At 41.0% G+C, this 18,140-nt stretch overlaps 1 protein-coding gene across 1 annotated transcript in view; it reads right to left on the bottom strand.

The window, feature by feature from the left end:
* CCDC81 (coiled-coil domain containing 81) overlaps positions 1–18,140 on the bottom strand; it is a 47,219-nt gene that overhangs the window by 23,792 nt on the left and 5,287 nt on the right. Inside the window, exons 2-8 of the mRNA XM_089915867.1 lie at positions 17,610–17,795; positions 13,879–13,998; positions 11,238–11,299; positions 9,695–9,851; positions 5,612–5,868; positions 2,842–2,921; positions 681–802 (exon numbers count right to left, since the gene is read on the bottom strand). Of these exons, the coding sequence (XP_089771993.1) occupies positions 681–802; positions 2,842–2,921; positions 5,612–5,868; positions 9,695–9,851; positions 11,238–11,299; positions 13,879–13,998; positions 17,610–17,795 (984 nt within the window). The remainder of the gene's footprint in view (positions 1–680; positions 803–2,841; positions 2,922–5,611; positions 5,869–9,694; positions 9,852–11,237; positions 11,300–13,878; positions 13,999–17,609; positions 17,796–18,140) is intronic.

Below are 18,140 nucleotides of genomic sequence, written 5' to 3'. Positions count from 1 at the left end.
TGTTTGGCCCTGTTAGCATTTTTGTTTCAATGTAAATTGGTTGCCAAAATTTAACTGTCAATAGATTTCATATGTCAGGATATCTGCTTCTCTCGAGGAATCAGAAAATTTGCTACCATTTGGCCCACATTTCCACAAATCAATAATCTGCTAGACTACGGTAGTTTGGCAACCCCTGGGGATCCCTAGGACCCTTTCAAAAAGTCTTTGAAGTCCTAAGATTTTCTTCACATGCTTCAACCAAAACAACATATCACACCAGATTATATGAAGACGCAGATATAAGAATCCACTATCTTCTATAAAGCCAGATATCAAAGATATAAAACTACGTCTCTTCATTTTTCATAAAAATTATTATTTATGCTAACATGTCTCCCTATCATGTGACACCCAGCCCAGTTCACGCATTTATGTTAGCTGCCTGGACCTTGTAGGCAGCTGAGTTTTGAGCCGTGCAGAGCCAGCAAAGAGATCACAGTTCAAGAGTCTGAGAGTCATAAAGCGGTTAAGGTGAGATACACGATTCCAGGGATAGAAGATGTTTGTTAGAGAGAAGAATACAGTGATTATTCATGAAACTAACTTTATTTACTCTGTCCATAGGAGTTGCTAAGCAGTATGGCTTGGCTCATAAGTAGTAAAGAGTGACAGATTATACCCAGAAATCATCGACCTACCTCGGACACCTTCTTCTTTGTTTGACTGGTCTTTTAACTTGCTCTTCCTTTGTCCATTCTGTCCACCTTCTTCTGCAGTGGTCTCCATAGGCAGTTTGCTCTCCATCTCCTTGAGCTCAATCCTAGGAATGAACCAAGATACTTGTCCACAGGTGACTGTGTAAACTCTCAGTTCTGAGAAGCAGCTAAGCTTGCTCACTGATTCTGAATGAAATAAGCCTACTTCTCTCAAGGAGGCAAGTGCTTTAATTTACTAAGTACAAATCATGGACTCATTCTCTTTGGGAGCCAACGACGACCCTCCCCCTTTTTATATAGATAAATTGCTTTGAAGGCCTGGATTTAAGTTTTGTTTTTTATATCAGCTTGAATTTGTCTTTTCTAGTTCTGTAACCAGATGCCATAGGCCTGAAACAGTGAAAGGTAGTCATTGGATAGCTTGAAGGCAAGGATTCATAGCCTGGCAGGCAGGGTACGCCCAGAAATAACCACTCCTCTCCTCCCTCTTTCTCCTCCCCACTTCTCCATCCTCTCCCCAGGCAAAAGTGAGGGACTTGCAAAGGCAAGGGAGGAAGGGGATCATTTAGTTGGTGTGTGTAGTTGTAGATTTTCTTTGGTCTCAGGAACGGATTGCTGGGTTAGAGTTGGGAAGGAAGGGTGGGGCAGAGGTGGTACTTGCAGTAAATTCAAGGGCCAAACTTCAAATAAATGAAACACCTACAGTTGTTTTGAATATTTGAGTCCTCATGTCCATTTCTAGGCTCTCTATTTGAGAGGAACTTCCATCTCTGTTCCTTAACTAACTGCAATTATTTCCCTCCTGGATTGCTTAAGCCAAACTATGTCCAAGAGGACAGCCAAATTTGCCTTCCAAAATATAATCAAAATAAAACTATTTGGAAACCACTGATTTATATTTAATGAGTAAGGCAACATGCTACAATGGAAACAACACTGAAACAGTCAGGAGCCATGGTTTTATTTCTGGATTGGCCCCTCAGTTTTGTAACCATTTCATCTGTAAGATGAGGGGATTGGACTCATTAATCTTTAAGGCTTATTCTCCCCCTTACACTGATTTTGCTGAGGTCTGTGGCATACAGTTTTTCCAGGAGGGACTTGTTCCAAACCAACAAACACAAGAGGGTGTCACAGACTCAAAAACATGAGAAAGAAAAAAAGAGAGAGAGAGAGAAAATAATACTTTGGGAAGCTGGTTACTATTTCCTAAACTTCCTTTACCCAAAATGCATAGTAGTTAATGGCACAGTAATTAAGATTAAAAACATGATTAAGGGCTAATAATGGGTAAGTAATGAACAAACTGGAACTAAAACCCAAGTCTCCTGACTCCTATTCCAGTGCTTTTAATACTGCATCCTGTCACTTCATTTGTTAAAAAAAAGAATTAAAATTACATGCTGTACACCTAAAACTAACACAACATTGTAAATCAACTATACTCCAATAAAATTTTTTAATTAAAAATTTAAAAAAGAATTAAAATTACAATTAATTTTGCTCCTCTATAAAATGAATAAAATTATAATATGGATCTCAAGTGGTTGTAGTAAAGATTAAATACAAGACTACTGAGAAAGTGCTTAACAATACCTAGCATCTAGTAAGTGCTCCATAGATAACTATTATTGTTATTGTTATCATTATCATTATTGTAATAATTGTCAGCAGCAGCCACTGGTAATGCCCACTATGCTCTTGGAGTGAAGCTGTATATTGTCTTTCTAGCTGCTTCAGTAGTAAAAAACAGAGCTCAGAGAGGAGGTAGTCTAGACTGCAGGACAAGGAAGAAACTAGGTCAGAGAAGGGGTGAAAGGTAGAGCAAAGCCTAGCAGGTGAGAAGAATTTTACTAATACTGCAAGGACTAAGGTTGGTGGGAGGTAGTATGAAAATTTCCAGGGAACCAAGAATAGTTTAAAAAAAGAGTATCCTAAGTGCCGTTGTCTTTTAACTTAACTACAGAAAGTGTATGCAATAAACTCTTATTTGTTGGAGCACTGAGAGCAACAGAGAGAGATAAAGAGAGAGAGAGAGAGAGAGCATGAGCTAGAAAACTCAAATGTGACACACTGTCCAGTTCCATCAATAGGTCCCCAAGGATTGCTGTGCCTGGAGGAAACTGTGGAGGAAAGCACTGACCTTGGAAATGAAAGCATGCTGTTGGTCTGCTTCCCCAAGGATTCTCTGCTAGACAACACTGAGTCCACAGTGTCAGGCCTCTGGGGACAGGGACAGAGACAGGTTATACTTGGGCTGTGGTCCAGGACACAGAAAAATCAGAGCCACAGGGTGCTCAGAAGCCTCAGACTACCATGATACTCTCTACTGTTATTTTTGTTTAGTACTCAAAGCCTAGAGCTTAAAATGCAATGAGGAATGGGCTTCCCTGGTGGTGCAGTGGTTGAGAGTTCGCCTGCCGATGCAGGGGACACGGGGTTCGTGCCCCAGTCCGGGAAGATCCCACATGCAGCGGAGCGGCTGGGCCCGTGAGCCATGGCCGCTGAGCCTGCGCGTCTGGAGCCTGTGCTCCGCAACGGGAGAGGCCACAACAGTGAGAGGATACCGCAAAAAAAAAAAAAAAAATGCAATGAGGAATGATCTCATTTATCAAAGTAGTCACCCTGCATTGCTGCATACCAATTCCATTGATGTTGCCTTTTCTCAAACCATTTCCTCCTTAGAAACTGCCCTCAGAGTTGACAGCTCCTTTCAGACATCTTTAAGAGGACAGCCAACTTACTAAAACTCTTAGGAAAATGAGCAAGTTGGCTAATTCCACTCATGACCCAAACAACTCTAAAACTGGGTAGTTAAGAGAAGGGCTTTGGAGTCAGGCATCCTCATGTTTAAATCCTCACACTGTTAACAGCCACATAGCCTTAGACCCTAGGTACGTGGGGATAATAATAGGATCAGATTCACAGGATTTTTATGAGGTACTGTATATAAGTGGCTAGCACATATAAGCATTCCACAAATAGTGGCTATTATAATTATTATATATAATAATATTCTAATATATAATATTATATATGACTTAAATTATAATTATATAATTATAATATATAAGTTATAAAATATATAATAACAGATAATAATCACATTATTAAATTATACTAGTATAGAATGATATATAAAATTATTCTTTTTGGATTAATGATATGGTTTATAAAAGGCTTTGAAGGGGATTCCAAAAGTAGACGTTTTAAAAATATTTCAAGAAAAGCAGCATCAGTGAAGTTAGCACACAGCTTTCCAAGAGAACTCTTCGGCAGGACAGCACTCAGATTTACGTTATGGAACATTTAGGAGAAAAACAGTCACTCTCACAACTTTATAGCAGTTTCCCAAAATGTGTTTTATAGACGTTAATGAATATTGACTCAACCTAAATTTCCATGATTAAATACATTCGGGCAGTTAAAGCAGCTTCTTTCCAGCCAGACCTCTCAGATCCTTTAACATGCCCATGTGCTTTGGCCTCCAGATCGTTTTTTCATAGAATATCTCTCAAGACTAGTTCTTTTGGAACATGCTCCTTAAAAGGTACGTCTTAGAGTGCAGCAGTCCAATTAAAACATTATCCTTTGTTTTAAACACATATTGAAGCTTACAAATTTCTGTAGAATCCCTGAGGGTGAGAGATGAAGCAGCACTTTGGCCTTGCTTCTGGTTTTGCAAATCTTGCCTATGTTTTTATGAAAAAGAGAGGGTGATACTTGTGTGTGTGTTTCCACTTTGCACACACAGGTTTGGCATCCCTCTTAGCAATCCTGTATGAAGCCAGAGTGTGGAGAAAACACCAAGAGCTTCATTATGCACAACTCCGTCTCCTAAATACCCATCCCAGAGCACCACGAAAGGAGAAATTAGAGGGTAGAATTAAACCATATCTATAACATTTCCTTTCATAGCCTTTTCATTTAAAAGTCTGGCTTTTGCTCTATGGGACACAGGATTATATAACATTCATGATAAGCCAATTTGCTCATACAAACTTAGTACATTAAGATTCAGTTAGTCCTGTTGATTGACTGTTTAACTGCCTTCTTAAAGTCTGCTATGTCCAACTTAGCATGAAGGTCACACCAGCTACTTAACGGTTAACAGTGATGGGTCAATTATGAAATTTCTTCTACAACAATGCAAATTAGAAGATAAAGATACATTTCCATGACTTGAAGGCGATTTTTCTGTAGACTTTCATTGAAATAAAATAGTATAATCAGCACAAAAAGAGGAATTAGGAAGCCTGGGCTTGAATTTCAGCTCTACGGCAGGGCACCCAGACTTCAGGTTCCCACATAACCTCTCTGAGTCCCCATTTTTCTCATTGGTAAAATCAGGATAATAATTCTGGTTTTATAATGTTTTGAGACCCAAATGAAATAATATATGTGGAAGAATTTTTTAAACCATAAGGTATTATAAAATGTTCAGAATTATAAGAGTTTCTATCACTATATTTTTCAGGTGGCATTGCCTTAAAACTTAAAGTTCCTTAGCCCCTCTAACTTTTTTTGTCAGAGAGTTAATCATCTATAAACAAGTACTTCTTTGACTTGGGGTAACTGCCATTTAAAATATGTCGGACTTCCCTGGTGGCGCAGTGGTTGAGAGTCCGCCTGCCGATGCAGGGGACACGGGTTCGTGTCCCGGTCGGGGAAGATCCCACATGCCGTGGAGCGGCTGGGTCCGTGAGCCATGGCCGCTGAGCCTGCACGTCTGGAGGCTGTGCTCCACAACGGGAGAGGCCACAACAGTGAGAGGCCCTCGTACCGCAAAAAATATATATATAATAATAATAATAAAATATGTCAACCTTAGTTTTTCTTAAAGATGATCCATTTACAGATGATTCAGAGCTACAATCAGGAAAGGGGTTAGGAGAAGGAAAATATTAATTTACATTTGCTAGGGCTTTCGCCAAAGCCCCACTTCCATCCATTGTAAAAAGGAAGTCCTTATAAAATCTCATCTTCACGTTGCCACCTTTGATCACGAGGACCCCAATTCCTTTGAATGTAAACTCCACGTTTTGTTTGGTGGAAATGGATCGTGATAAAAAAAGCGACGTCTCCTTCACACATCTTTCCACCATATCTCTGTTAAATGGACCCTCTAGGGATATCATGACAAAATTAAGTGGAACAACTGGGATATCACCTAGAGGAGAAAAAGACAGTTGGGGTGAGGGGAAAGAAGTGGAAATTACAACAAGGACATATACACACTCACAAATAATTATCTGATTCTCAGTTAATACTCAAAAATAGAACTGTCCATGTGAAGCCTTCAGTTGTACCCTATTAATAGATATTAATCAATACAATTTTCCCTAAAAGTAGAATGTTTTTTGCTCAAAATAAGAACAAATAGCTTCCTAAGGAATACTCCAGACAAGATTTTTATTTTCTCTTGGAGACATATTTATAACTAACTGTTCCTCTTCATCAGAGGGTTTTCTGAAATTTTCAGTTCCCTTTCAGGACACGCTGCAGCAATATTTGCCTCTCTCCTCCGGTTATCATAACATTTTAAAATGATTATAAATATCTACAAACATTGTTTTGAAAAGATAGTTATCTCCACTAGAAGTCACCTTTCAAACAAAAGTGGGTCTTATCAGAGGATATCAGTCTGAGTGACTTGCAGACAGCTTTTCCTCTCTAATAAGCCCGTAAATGGCAGTGCAGAGAAATATGGTTATATCTAGCATGAAAGTAAGCACAGGGTCTATTCAACTAGAACAGATATAGGAGCTATGCACGGTCCACAAGTCAGAAAAGAGGGAAAATAGGAAAGATGATCAAGATGATAAATTGAAAGAGAGACAGTAGACAAGGTCCACTGATAGAGGACCAGGACAGAGAGAAGATAGGGACATTCTAAACGTTCACTTGGCAAAACATTAATTTAGAGCCTTTCCAATGTCTACTACTGCTGGATGATGAGAATTACCAGCTCTACAGTACACAAGCTTCCCTATATCAGCCCACAGCCTCCTGCACAATTTCATGGTGATTCTATACCATCTTCCCCTAGATTCTCCCCTCCCATTTGCCCAACGCCTATCTGCAATCTGTCTTCCAGCCCATTTATATAAGGATGCTGTCATCTCATGATGGACAAGCCAGCAGAGACGTTGCAAATCTCATTCTCATGACTTCTCTGTAACTTCTGTGGGCTATACCGTCACTTTTCTCTTGTATCCATGGCACCACTCTTGGCTCTCCAATTTCCTCCTCCTTGGTCTCTTTTGCTGGCTTCCTTCCCCTTCTGCTTCTTATAAGATGGTGTTTGTTTTAACACCATCTTAGGATTTTGTCTTTGTCGGTTTCCTCTTCTTACTTTATATTGTCTCCTGGGTAAATTTATCCTAATCCTGACCTCTAGTATCCAACCCTCTCCTGACCTCTGAAATTATCTATACCTAAACATCCTGACAGGAGGGCTTCCCTGGTGGCGCAGTGGTTGAGAGTCCGCCTGCCAATGCAGGGGACACGGGTTCGTTCCCCGGTCCGGGAAGACCCCACATGCCGCGGAGCGGCTGGGCCCGTGAGCCATAGCCGATGAGCCTGCGTGTATGGAGCCTGTGCTCTGCAACGGGAGAGGCCACAACAGTGAGAGGCCCGCGTACCACCAAAAAAAACAAAACAAAACAAAAAACATCCTGACAGGAATCTCAAATTCAACATGTTCAAAAGCAAACTCATTATTTTATCTGCCACCACAGCCTGCCTTTCCCCTTCATTCCCTATGGCAGTTAATGGCATGAGTATCCATCTATTCTCTGAGAAATCTGAGTCATCCTAAATAACTTCCTGCCTCTTACCACCCACCGCTCTCCACTGGTAACCAAATCCCACCAGTTCTACATCTGAAATATCTCATGAGTAGATTCCCTCATCTTCCTCCTGATTGCCACTGCCTTCATTCAGGCTTTCACATATTTTACCAAACTACTTTACTTAAAAGAGCTACCTTCCTAAACTAAAAACTGGACCAGTACAGATAATACCCTGCTCAAAAAAAATCAGTGGCTCCTAAGTGCCTAGAGGATGAATTCCATAGTCCTTATCAAACCATATAAGGCTCCTCACAATTTCACACTTACAAACCTCTTACTTCCCTCTACATGCCTCCACAGTCAAATGCCCTGGCCACACAGAAGCACCTGTTATTCCCTTAACAGGCTTCACTCTTTCCCTTATGCTTGAATTGTTCATACTGTTCCTGAAATGCCTTCCACTGTCAGCAAAATCTTATCATCCTTTAAGACCTCCTGGCATGTCATCCTCCTAAATCTCCCCAAGCAGAGTAAGGCATCCTCCCCTCTGGGCTCCCGTGGCATTGATCCAGTTCTGCTCACTGATCCAGTTCTGATCAATGTTGCTTTTACAGGACTTAATCATGTTGCATCATTTTCTTATATATTTATCTACCATGCTACATTCTGAGCTCTTCAAAGCAAGGACCATGTCTTAATAATCTTTAAGAATCACTGTACAATGTTTGATTAGTTACCTAATTAATGATGAAGAATCGTCACCCCAAAGCTAAACTGTCGGGAATTCCCTGGCGGTCCAGTGGTTAGGACTACGTGCTTTCACTGCCAAGGGCCCGGGTTCTATCCCTGGTTGGGGAACTAAGATCCCACAAGCCGTGCAGCATGGCCAAAAAAAAAAGCTAAACTGTCGTTGTTCTTATGAATGAGTTCAATTGTACATGTTTAATTCTGAAATTTCCTCCACCTCCTGAAAAAATTAATTATAAATCTAAAGTACTCTTTTGGACCACACTACAAAATCCAAGATGCAAAATAAGCCCTGTTCTAAAGCACAAATGTTTTTGCAAAAAAAATTGGCTTTATTTTCACTTCATTTGGTAGGTTTTTGATGAATTAGGATATTATATTTCTTCTGTCATAAAATTCTAGGTTAAAAAATAGGTTGGAAAATCCGTCAAACTCACCATACAGAATATATGCATCATGAATTCTAAGTATAGTTTATTGGTGTTTGTTTGTTTTTCCAATATATCATTTTTTGGTGGAAAGTTACTCTGAAAATTGACCTTCAGGGTTATTAACATAAAGGAAAGTTTCAGCCTTTTCACCTGTTGGCATTGGGGATAGACGATCTCTCTTCATCCATATATGAGTCTGATGCACAAGGGCATGATAAGGAAGATCAAAAGGAATACAACCAAAAATTAGGAAGGAAGCCCCCAAAAGCCTCTAAGTAACCAGGGCAGGTGTCACAAAGCCACACATTAAAGCTGGAATTCAAGCGTCCTATGGCAGGCATCATGTCTCCCACTATGTCTCTAGCACCTGGAACAAGGCCTGACACATAGCTGGCCCTCAGTAAATATTTGTGGAAGGAAGGAAGGAAGGAAGGAAGGAGGGAAGGGAGGGAGGGAGGGAGGGAGGGAGGGAGGAAGGAAGGAAGGAAGGAGGGAAGGGAAGGAGGGAGGGAGGGAGGGGACAAGGAAGGGAAGAAAGAAGGAAGATTTTAGGGTGTGAGAGGTATATACGGTATTAAGTCTTTACGGAATTATTAAACTTCTAATAACTTTTAAATTTTAATAATTTAGATTATATACAATAGAAACACAGTAATCTTTTCCTAGCTGATATTAACTGCGATTCTTCCAACCTGTGACCCTAACTTTCTCTTCTTTATAACCACTTTTAATTTCTTACGATCTGAAATATGAATAAAAATCTGTATGACTTGGTGATGTCGCTTTTATATAAATCTGCCTTGATGTCACATCAGGTTTTAAGCTACTGAGGTTTAAAATGGCCCGCAGGAAGACTGTATATAATTTCCTACCTTGGCCGCTCGCTCTGCCAAATGTACCACGTGAAAAGAGAGCTCCTCAAATCAGAAACCAATAAAGCAGCAACTGGGCAAGCTTTGCCCTTTCATTTTTATCCCCAGGCTGGTCACCTTCTGGGAAAGTCTTAAAAATGAAATATATTTACCAGGAGTATATACTTTGTTTTGTTTGAGTCCATGGGTCTGTACTAACTTCTCCGCCATGATAAATATGGGCCTCTGAATTAGAATAAACTTGTTGTTTCCCACCTCCAGTTTTTGTCTTGTGAAAGTGAAAGTTCCAAGTCCTGGAATCTGAACTCCCTGAGCAGACAAAGAAGGGGAAAAAAAACAACAAAGAGAATTCACTGTAAATGTAAAGAAAAATAATCCTTAGCACTGTTATCCCAAAAAACATGAAGAAAATTTTAAGGCGTGAGCCTTAAAATTCAATGATCTTTATGATTACTTACAGCTTTAGTATTTTATGACTCTAAGTTTTCAAATAAGTATAAAATATATCAATCCACGGTGCGTTTCTGATCCTTCATCTCCATATCATTCAAAGGCTATGAGGACTAAGAAAACTTGTATGGATGCCATAGCTGCTTTTAATCTATATCTAAGATTACTCTTGTCCTAAATTGTGTGACATTTTAAATTTTAATCCCTTGCCATCAGAGGGGGATTTAAGGGGTCATAAGAATCTCTGCTTTCTCATTCTTTTAGGTTTTATGTCCCTCACTTAAAATCAGACAACACAAAACATCCAAGACACATGCTGCAGTGTGGTGATCTTGGCTGAGGGTAGACGCAAACACTCCTGGCTCTCACACTGGGTCTCTGTCTCCCTGGAAATATCATACATCAAGGGTTACAAACTCAAATGCCTACAGGAGCAAAGAAAGAATGCAACGGAGTGAAGGTATCAAGCCAGAGAATGTGATGGCTAAGGAGTGCATGTCTCATCTAAAGGGGAAAGCCCCTTGTCAGCTCCAGCCAAGTGTCACATGTAGGGAAGGAAAACTGGTATCATTAATCTGCTGATTTTTTGAGAAAATAAATACAAACCTTTGTATAAACTCTTCCAATTTTAAGTGCTCAGGACTAATTCAAATTATCAGACCAAATAAAATAGGTTTCAAGGATGAATTCAGCTCAAGAGCTGTCATATTGGGACCTCTGAGCAGGGTATAAAACTTTCACAACATTCCAGCTCCCTCCAAACTCCCCAAATCTCCGATCAGTTCTTTGGTATCCGAACTTAAGACTTGATGGGAGGAAATAGCCCAGCCCTGGGCAAAGTTTCTCACTTTTGGCAAGTTGAGTTCAGTTCCTGACTGCCTTCTTATATTTCAATTAAAATCCATCCCCTGCAAAGAGGCAAAACAAAAAGCATCATATCCTTCTATAGCCCCGCCAGGAACTATCAGATCACAGATGAACAGAATTCACCTAGTTCATCTACATGCACCCGGGCTGACCAGCGATACACTTCCTATCACCAGAGGAGCAGAACTTTCAAATTCATTACCTAAGGGTGAAATCCATGTTTGTTAAATCTACTACCCACAAGTCCTAAGTGTGAGCATCATAAAATCCCAAAACTGCAAGTTAAACTGAGTGGCTCTAAAGTCTGCTATCCTTCTCCCAGGCAAAGGAGGAAAGGTTCTTTGACCTCCTACATTAAAATTAAAGTATAAATCCTACCTTGTGTAGGGATAGCTGCCGTTCCACAAATTCTGACACATTCCCCCAAATAGTAGAGACTTCTGAAATTCAAAGGAAACAAAAAATAATTTATGAGAGCACCCCTGTAATAGTATCTTAGTGTTAATAAATTAAAATGTAGGGGGCTTCCCTGTTGGCACAGTGGTTGAGAGTCCACCTGCCGATGCAGGGGACACGGGTTCGTGCCCCGGTCCGGGAAGATCCCACATGCCGCGGAGCGGCTGGGCCCGTGAGCCATGGCCGCTGAGCCTGCACGTCCGGAGCCTGTGCTCCGCAACGGGAGAGGCCACAGCAGTGAGAGGCCCGTGTACCGCAAAAAAATAAATAAATAAAATAAAAAATGTAAATGCAGAATACAATAACTGTACTTTCTAGTTAATTTAGAATTAACAGAAAATAAGGTCATTCTCCAAAGTTAATTTTCCTGGTAAGTAAAGCTACGCCTTTAAGTTCCCAAAATGTGAAGGAGGCGGAGGAAGAGGATGGGGGAAAGGGAGGAAGGGAGGAGGGGGAGGGGAAGAAGAAGAAATTTCTGAAGAAAATCTTCCTAGAATAAAGGGAAATCTGTAACTCCTTTCCCTTTATTCTATAAATAGAGTTAACCAAGTATAATATAGGCTTTTATTAATGACCCATTCAACAAACCTCTAAGGGTCTACTCTAGTATCTGATTAACATGAACATTCATTCTTGCACCATTCTATAACACAGGAAGACGGCCAGGGGCCACTAAGGCGTGAAAGGCTGTTGTCTGTACACTAACTGTTTCTGTACTTCTATTTTGGCTAAATTCTTGACTCTGCTTTTCACTCTCATTTGTCACTGTTGGCCTCCAGCTGTTGCTTCTTTCTGCTACTAGTACTTTGCACTTTCTGCTTTTGAATGGTCAAAGGGAGGCCTTCTAGGCTTATTTTCTTGTTCTGAGCTGTGTTACCAAAAAACTGTGGTAGAAAAATAAGTAGTTGCCAATAACTCAAGTGTTAATGTATGATATGAAGGTATACTCTAGTTATAACTAATATTCATAAATATAGAAAACTATGTCTGTATTGACATTTCCATTCCAAACCTAGTCAGGAGTTTATTACAGATACGTTTCACTGATGAACTCTTGACAAACGAAAAGAGTATTATGTTTCAATTCTCAAAATAAAGGATCAAGAACAGTGGCATTTACCAGGTTGCCACCTCAGGTCATAGATGCAGTTGGGGACAAAAACCAATTCTTTCCCCATTTTAGAAACTGCTGGATTTATTGGTATAACTGTTTTCCCTAATGGTTCAAACCACTACCTACAGCAGAAAATTGCAGTCTTTTAATCCAGTATATCAGGGTTATAAATATTTTTAATATGCCAGGGAAAGAGCAGGTTAGGCAACAAGAAGTATCAGTGACTCTTATGAGCATCTAGGAACAAGTTGGGTGATGGAAACTTACTCAGTCACCAAGAAAACTAGGGCTGCATGCTACAGTGAGCCAAATGCCAAGATTCTGCCCTTCACTCCAAACCACGGATATACAGTTTACGATAATCAGGTATTTCTTCTATTCCATCCCATCCTACTGCATTTCCCACTGCTCCTCCCCCCCGCAGACAAAAGGATTCTACTGCTGGCTGCTAAGAACTAAGAAGGGATTTCAAACAGTCCCAACTGTTTTCTGAGTTCAAATTTTCATCATGACTAAAAATATTATTAATTCACTAATGATACAGAATCTCAATATCCAGACGTACATGGAGACTTTTCAAAGCAAAACTGTGAAGCCTTTCACCTAGACTCATGATATGAAGCTCAAATTTCAGGAAAACAATCTAACCAAAGGAAATGATTTAATTAGGGCCAGGAGAAACTAGATAGCTTGCAACCAAACCCTAGTGGAAAGACTTGACTGAGCTTAATTAGAAATTTGAAGACTGTCTTTCCTCATTTGAATGATACATTCAAGTCCCCTGTGTCCTTTTACTCTATAAAATCTAATAGGCAAAGTCATATAAGAGCAGAGTTATTATTCTAAACTGAAATCTGATATTTTTCACTGAAGGAAAAGGAAAACATGTACAAGATTTCCTTTAGAAAGTTTTAGACTCCTGCAATTCAAATGGAATAGATATGGAAATCTTACAGACTGTGATTTCTAACTTTGATGTTTTCTATATCCCAAAGTGTCAGAAAAGGTATCACTAAATCTCAAAAGAAAAATAATTTTAATCCAGTCTAAAAAGCAAATTAAAGCATATGCTTTTTAGGAAAGCTGAGGTTATTATTTGTTTTAATCAAATACTGAAATACCAAGAATCACAAGAAATAATCCCTGAACATACCTTCTATATTCAATTCAACCTTCATCTGACTTCAAATTCTAAACATTTTGTGCATTCAAAACCATAGTTTTAAACACAATGCCAAGTGTATTCCAAACAGGAATACTGTACCTTATATATAATCATTATAAAAAAAAGGGCCAAGTGCCCATTATGTAAATTATAGAATAATATATACTTGAAATAGGTATTAATATGAAAAGACAAGCCCCCTGACTTTATAAAACATCTTCTAAAATTAAAATACTGATATACAAACACAGCAAATTATTGCAGAGTGATTTGGACAAGGAAACGTATTCCCAGAGCACGGTACAGTGGAAACACCAGTGTGCTGTGTGTCTGAAGACCTACAGCCTTCCTGCCTTCATGGATTGCTGGCCATGTAGTCTTCAATAGTTTCAACCAGTTCACACCTGTAAAATGATGATGGTACCCTCTAAGTACTATAACTACATAATATTAAACTTTGGTGAAACATATGAAAGCAGCAGGCCTTAACACACACAATGATGAAAAATTAATTTGTGTGTTTTGCTGATACTGGGAGTTTATCTTCATCTCCTTTACAGTGGGTCATTTGTGAAAGTTAAGTAAATAGTCATTTGACTTCTGCTTCTGTCATTCAATCAATAAAGGTCTTGCTGAAATCACCAATGGTCTCCTTGTCAATAAATTCAACGGACTTGTTTAATTGTTCACCTCTCTGACCACTCCCTCCTTCTTTAAGCCCCTGTCCTTTTGGCTTTTGTGAGACACTACTCTCTCCTGGGTTTTCTTCTTACCTCTCTAGGTATTTCTTCTCAGTCTCCTTTGCAAGCTTACCTTCCTCAACCCAGGAGATGTTAAATGTTGGAGTTTCTCAAGACACAACCCCAAGCCGCCTTCCCTTTTCACTCTATATTTTCTGCCTAAGCAGTCACATCTATGCCCAGGGCTTTAATGACCACCAATATGCAGATGACCCCAAATGTTTACTTAGAAGCCCAGACCCTCTGGTCTTTTGAGGTTGCAAACCTGTGTACCCAAATGCCTTCTTGGATATCTCACAAAGGCACTTTAACTTGGATTTTTCCTTCCCTTAAATGTTGTCCTTTTCCCAGGGTTTCAATCTCAACAAATGGTCCCATCACTTACTCAGTTACATAAGCTGGGGACTCAGAAGGCATCCTTGAAACTCCCCTTCTCTGTCACCTCTATATCCAGGCCATCACTATAATTTGTAGAGTTTTTCTCCAAATAGCCGTTCAGTCTGCCCACTTCTCTCCATTTCTACTGTTACCGATTCAAACCAAGAGTGAATTCAGATGACTCATTCCCACTTAGGTTACTGTTATAGGCATTATTGACCCTCCAATTCATTCTCCACATTGCCACCAGACCAGTCTTCTCAAAATGCAAATTTGACCATGTCATTCAGCTCCTCCTTTAGCTCCACTCAAAACACTTAACAGCTTTCCCTCAGGCTGAACATAAAAGCCAACATCCTTAACGTGACTTATGAGGCCATGCCTAACCTGACCCCTCCATTTCCCTCCAGCCTCCTTTACGAACACATTCCCTAGTGCAGCTATAGCGCGCTACAGAGCATGTTGACCTTCTTTCAGCTCCTCAATCACACCATGCTCCCTCCCTCCAGAGCTTTCGCTCTTGCTATTCTCTCTGCCAAGAACACTCTCACCTCCCCTCCACTCCCTATTCAACTGATCCATTTCACCTACTAAATTCTGAAACTTAGCAGCATGCTGTGGGGCCTTCCCAGGGACAAAGCCCCCACCCTCTGTGTCCCCTGCCTATTGCTTGTAGGAAAGCTTTAGCCTCCTAGGCCTTCCCCGAGTTCCAAAGAGCAAATTTAATCAAAGAAGTGAGAAAATGCAAAAACGAAGGAAAACAGTCAAGCAAGACAAAATAATAAGAGTTTAGCCATAGGGCTTCCCTGGTGGCGCAGTGGTTAAGAATCCGCCTGCCAATGCAGGGGGCATGGTTCGAGCCCTGGTCCGGGAAGATCCCACATGCCACGGAGCAACTAAGTCCGTGCGCCACAACTACTGAGCCTGTGCTCTAGAGCCCATGAGCCACAGCTACTGAAGCCCGCGTGCCTAGAGCCCATGCTCCGCAACAAGAGAAGCCACAACAATGAGAAGTCCGCGCACTGCAATGAAGACCCAATGTAGTCAAAAATAAATAAATTAAAAAAAAAAAAAAAGAGTTTAGCCATAAAGCAAAGTCAAGAACTTTCAGTTCCTCTTCAAGGGCTAAGGATAATGTCCTGAGCCATATCCTTGAGTTGTTTTACAGATACTAAAAGCCCCACCAGGTGGAGGAAGTTAACTGCATGCAGACCACAAGCATGTAGATCCCAGACAGGTTGGAATTAGAAGGTTGGTGACTGATATTCCTGAAACATCACCCTGTTACCTCAACATCAATGAAGCATAGAATCATACACGAGCTGATCATGTACCCTGCAACCCTCTCCCTCACACTGTCTTTAAAAACCCTTCCCTGAAAGCCATCGAGGAATTCGGTTCTTTTGAGCATGAGCTTCCCATTCTCCTTGCCTGGCCCTGCAATAAAGGCTATACTTTCCTTCACCACAACCTGGTGTCAGTAGATTGACTTTGCTGCACATTGGGCAAATGGACCCAAGTTGGTTTCATAACAATTCCAACTCATTCTTCACATCTCAGCTCAAATCTTCCCTTCTTCAGCAAATCTTGATACACACCTCCATCCTCACCCTCATTAAAAGTTCTCATTGTACCATGCACCTCCTTAGGAGCACTGACTAAATGTAAATTTATATTTATTTCTGTGACTACTTGGTTAATGTGTATCTTCCCCATTAGATTGTAAATTCCAAGGTTTTGCTCAACATCAGTCCTCTAGTGCCCAGCACATAGTAAGTTCTCAAAATACTTGAATTGAAGAAATTATATATAAATTTACAAATATGGCAAATATTTAAAAATCCATAAAACCATTATTTTAAACACTTCTTTTAGAATTAACAGGAAAAATAGGAGGGATGCAGAGGAAAGAGAAAGAAGATGCATGTACTCCTATTTATTTTGTCTCCTAAAATCATTTGGTTAAAGCCTAGGCATCATCCCTAAGTTACAATGACTTAATAGCAATAATAGTTTGCATTTCTGGAGCACCTTTCTTCCCAAGGGCTCCTGTTGCTTGCAGACAGATCTCAGTGTCACTTTAGGGTCACTTTTTTAAGAAACTATGTTTTTAACCAAGCCTAGTAAGTTTTCTATGAGAAGATGTCGGGTCTTCTTCCAAACACCCAGTTTTTTTTGTTTTTTTGTTTTATCTCACTTTCTTAACACAACCCCAAGATACCACTGGCAACAAAAGTAGCCTTGTCTTTGCATGAATTCTGAGAAGGAGCCCTTTGGGGTGGTTGTTTTAGCTAACGTTTATTGAGCACTTACTCTGTGCTAGTCCCTGAGCTAAGCCCTGTGTATACATTATCTTGTTTAATCAAAGACCCTCAGCTGGGGCTTCCCTGGTGGTGCAGTGGTTAAGAATCTGCCTGCCAATGCAGGGTACACCGGTTCGAGCCCTGGTCCCAGAAGATCCCACATGCCACAGAGCAACTAAGCCCGTGCACCACAACTACTGAGCCTGCGCTCTAGAGCCCGCCAGCCACAACTACTGAAGCCTGTGCACCTAGAGCCTGTGCTCCGCAAGAAGAGAAGCCACCGCAATGAGAAGCCCACGCACGGCAAGGAAGAGTAGCCCCACTCACCACAACTAAAGAAAGCCCGCTGTCAGCAACGAAGACCCAAGTCAGCCAAAAGTAAAATAAATAAATTTATAGAAACCCTCAGCTGGCCCCTTTCTCTCATTAAAGAAGTCAATAAAGAAAGTGTATTTGGACGTCCAGCATGAGGCTGCCAAGGCCACACGGCCACTCAAGGCCTGCCAGAGACAAGGGATAGGGAAGAAGTTCTCCGCCTTGACCCCCAAGCAGGTAAAGGTTCATTCCCAGGGCCCCCTGCCCCATGTCGCTTACCCTCCTTGCTCAGCGAGGGCAGCGTGTGCATCACGTGCCTGCCTAGGTCCTGCAGGGAAGGGACGATGGTGTCCAAAATCTCCAGTCCCCAGTCGGCTGGGTCTTCAAAGTGTCTCTTTTCTTCCTTCTTTATATGGAGTTTACACAAACGTGATTTTCCCACTCTCCTGGGAAATTTGGATATGTCTTAAAAATAAAAATTACCAAATCTTGATTTTTTTTTCTTTCTTTAACTTTTTTTTCTCGCCGTCCCTCCCCCACTCTGGCTCTCCCGGAAAGGCTCCCACTACAGGAACTCAGAGAGCTGTCTGGCGCTTCAATCAGAAAGTGCAAATCCAAGCCCTCGGGACCACCAAGTGGCCCAGTGAGAGTGTATGCCGGAGCGGTGAGCAAGGTAGGGGGACCGAGGGAGGGCAGGCCAGTCAAGGGGAGGGAGGAGCGTGTTGCTAGGACGCGACAAAGGCTTGCTCCGTTGCCAGGGAGTCAGAGTAGGGCCTCGGCCCCGCCCCCTCAGGTGGATCGGGTCGGGTG

The sequence above is a fragment of the Delphinapterus leucas genome, chromosome 7 (assembly GCF_059928025.1).
Source record: "Delphinapterus leucas isolate spDelLeu-1000000601 "Yukka" chromosome 7, BTC_Dleu_Yukka2, whole genome shotgun sequence".
NCBI lineage: Eukaryota > Metazoa > Chordata > Mammalia > Artiodactyla > Monodontidae > Delphinapterus > Delphinapterus leucas.
Note: the sequence above shows the minus strand (reverse complement) of the source record. Positions and strands in the feature narration are given on the sequence as shown.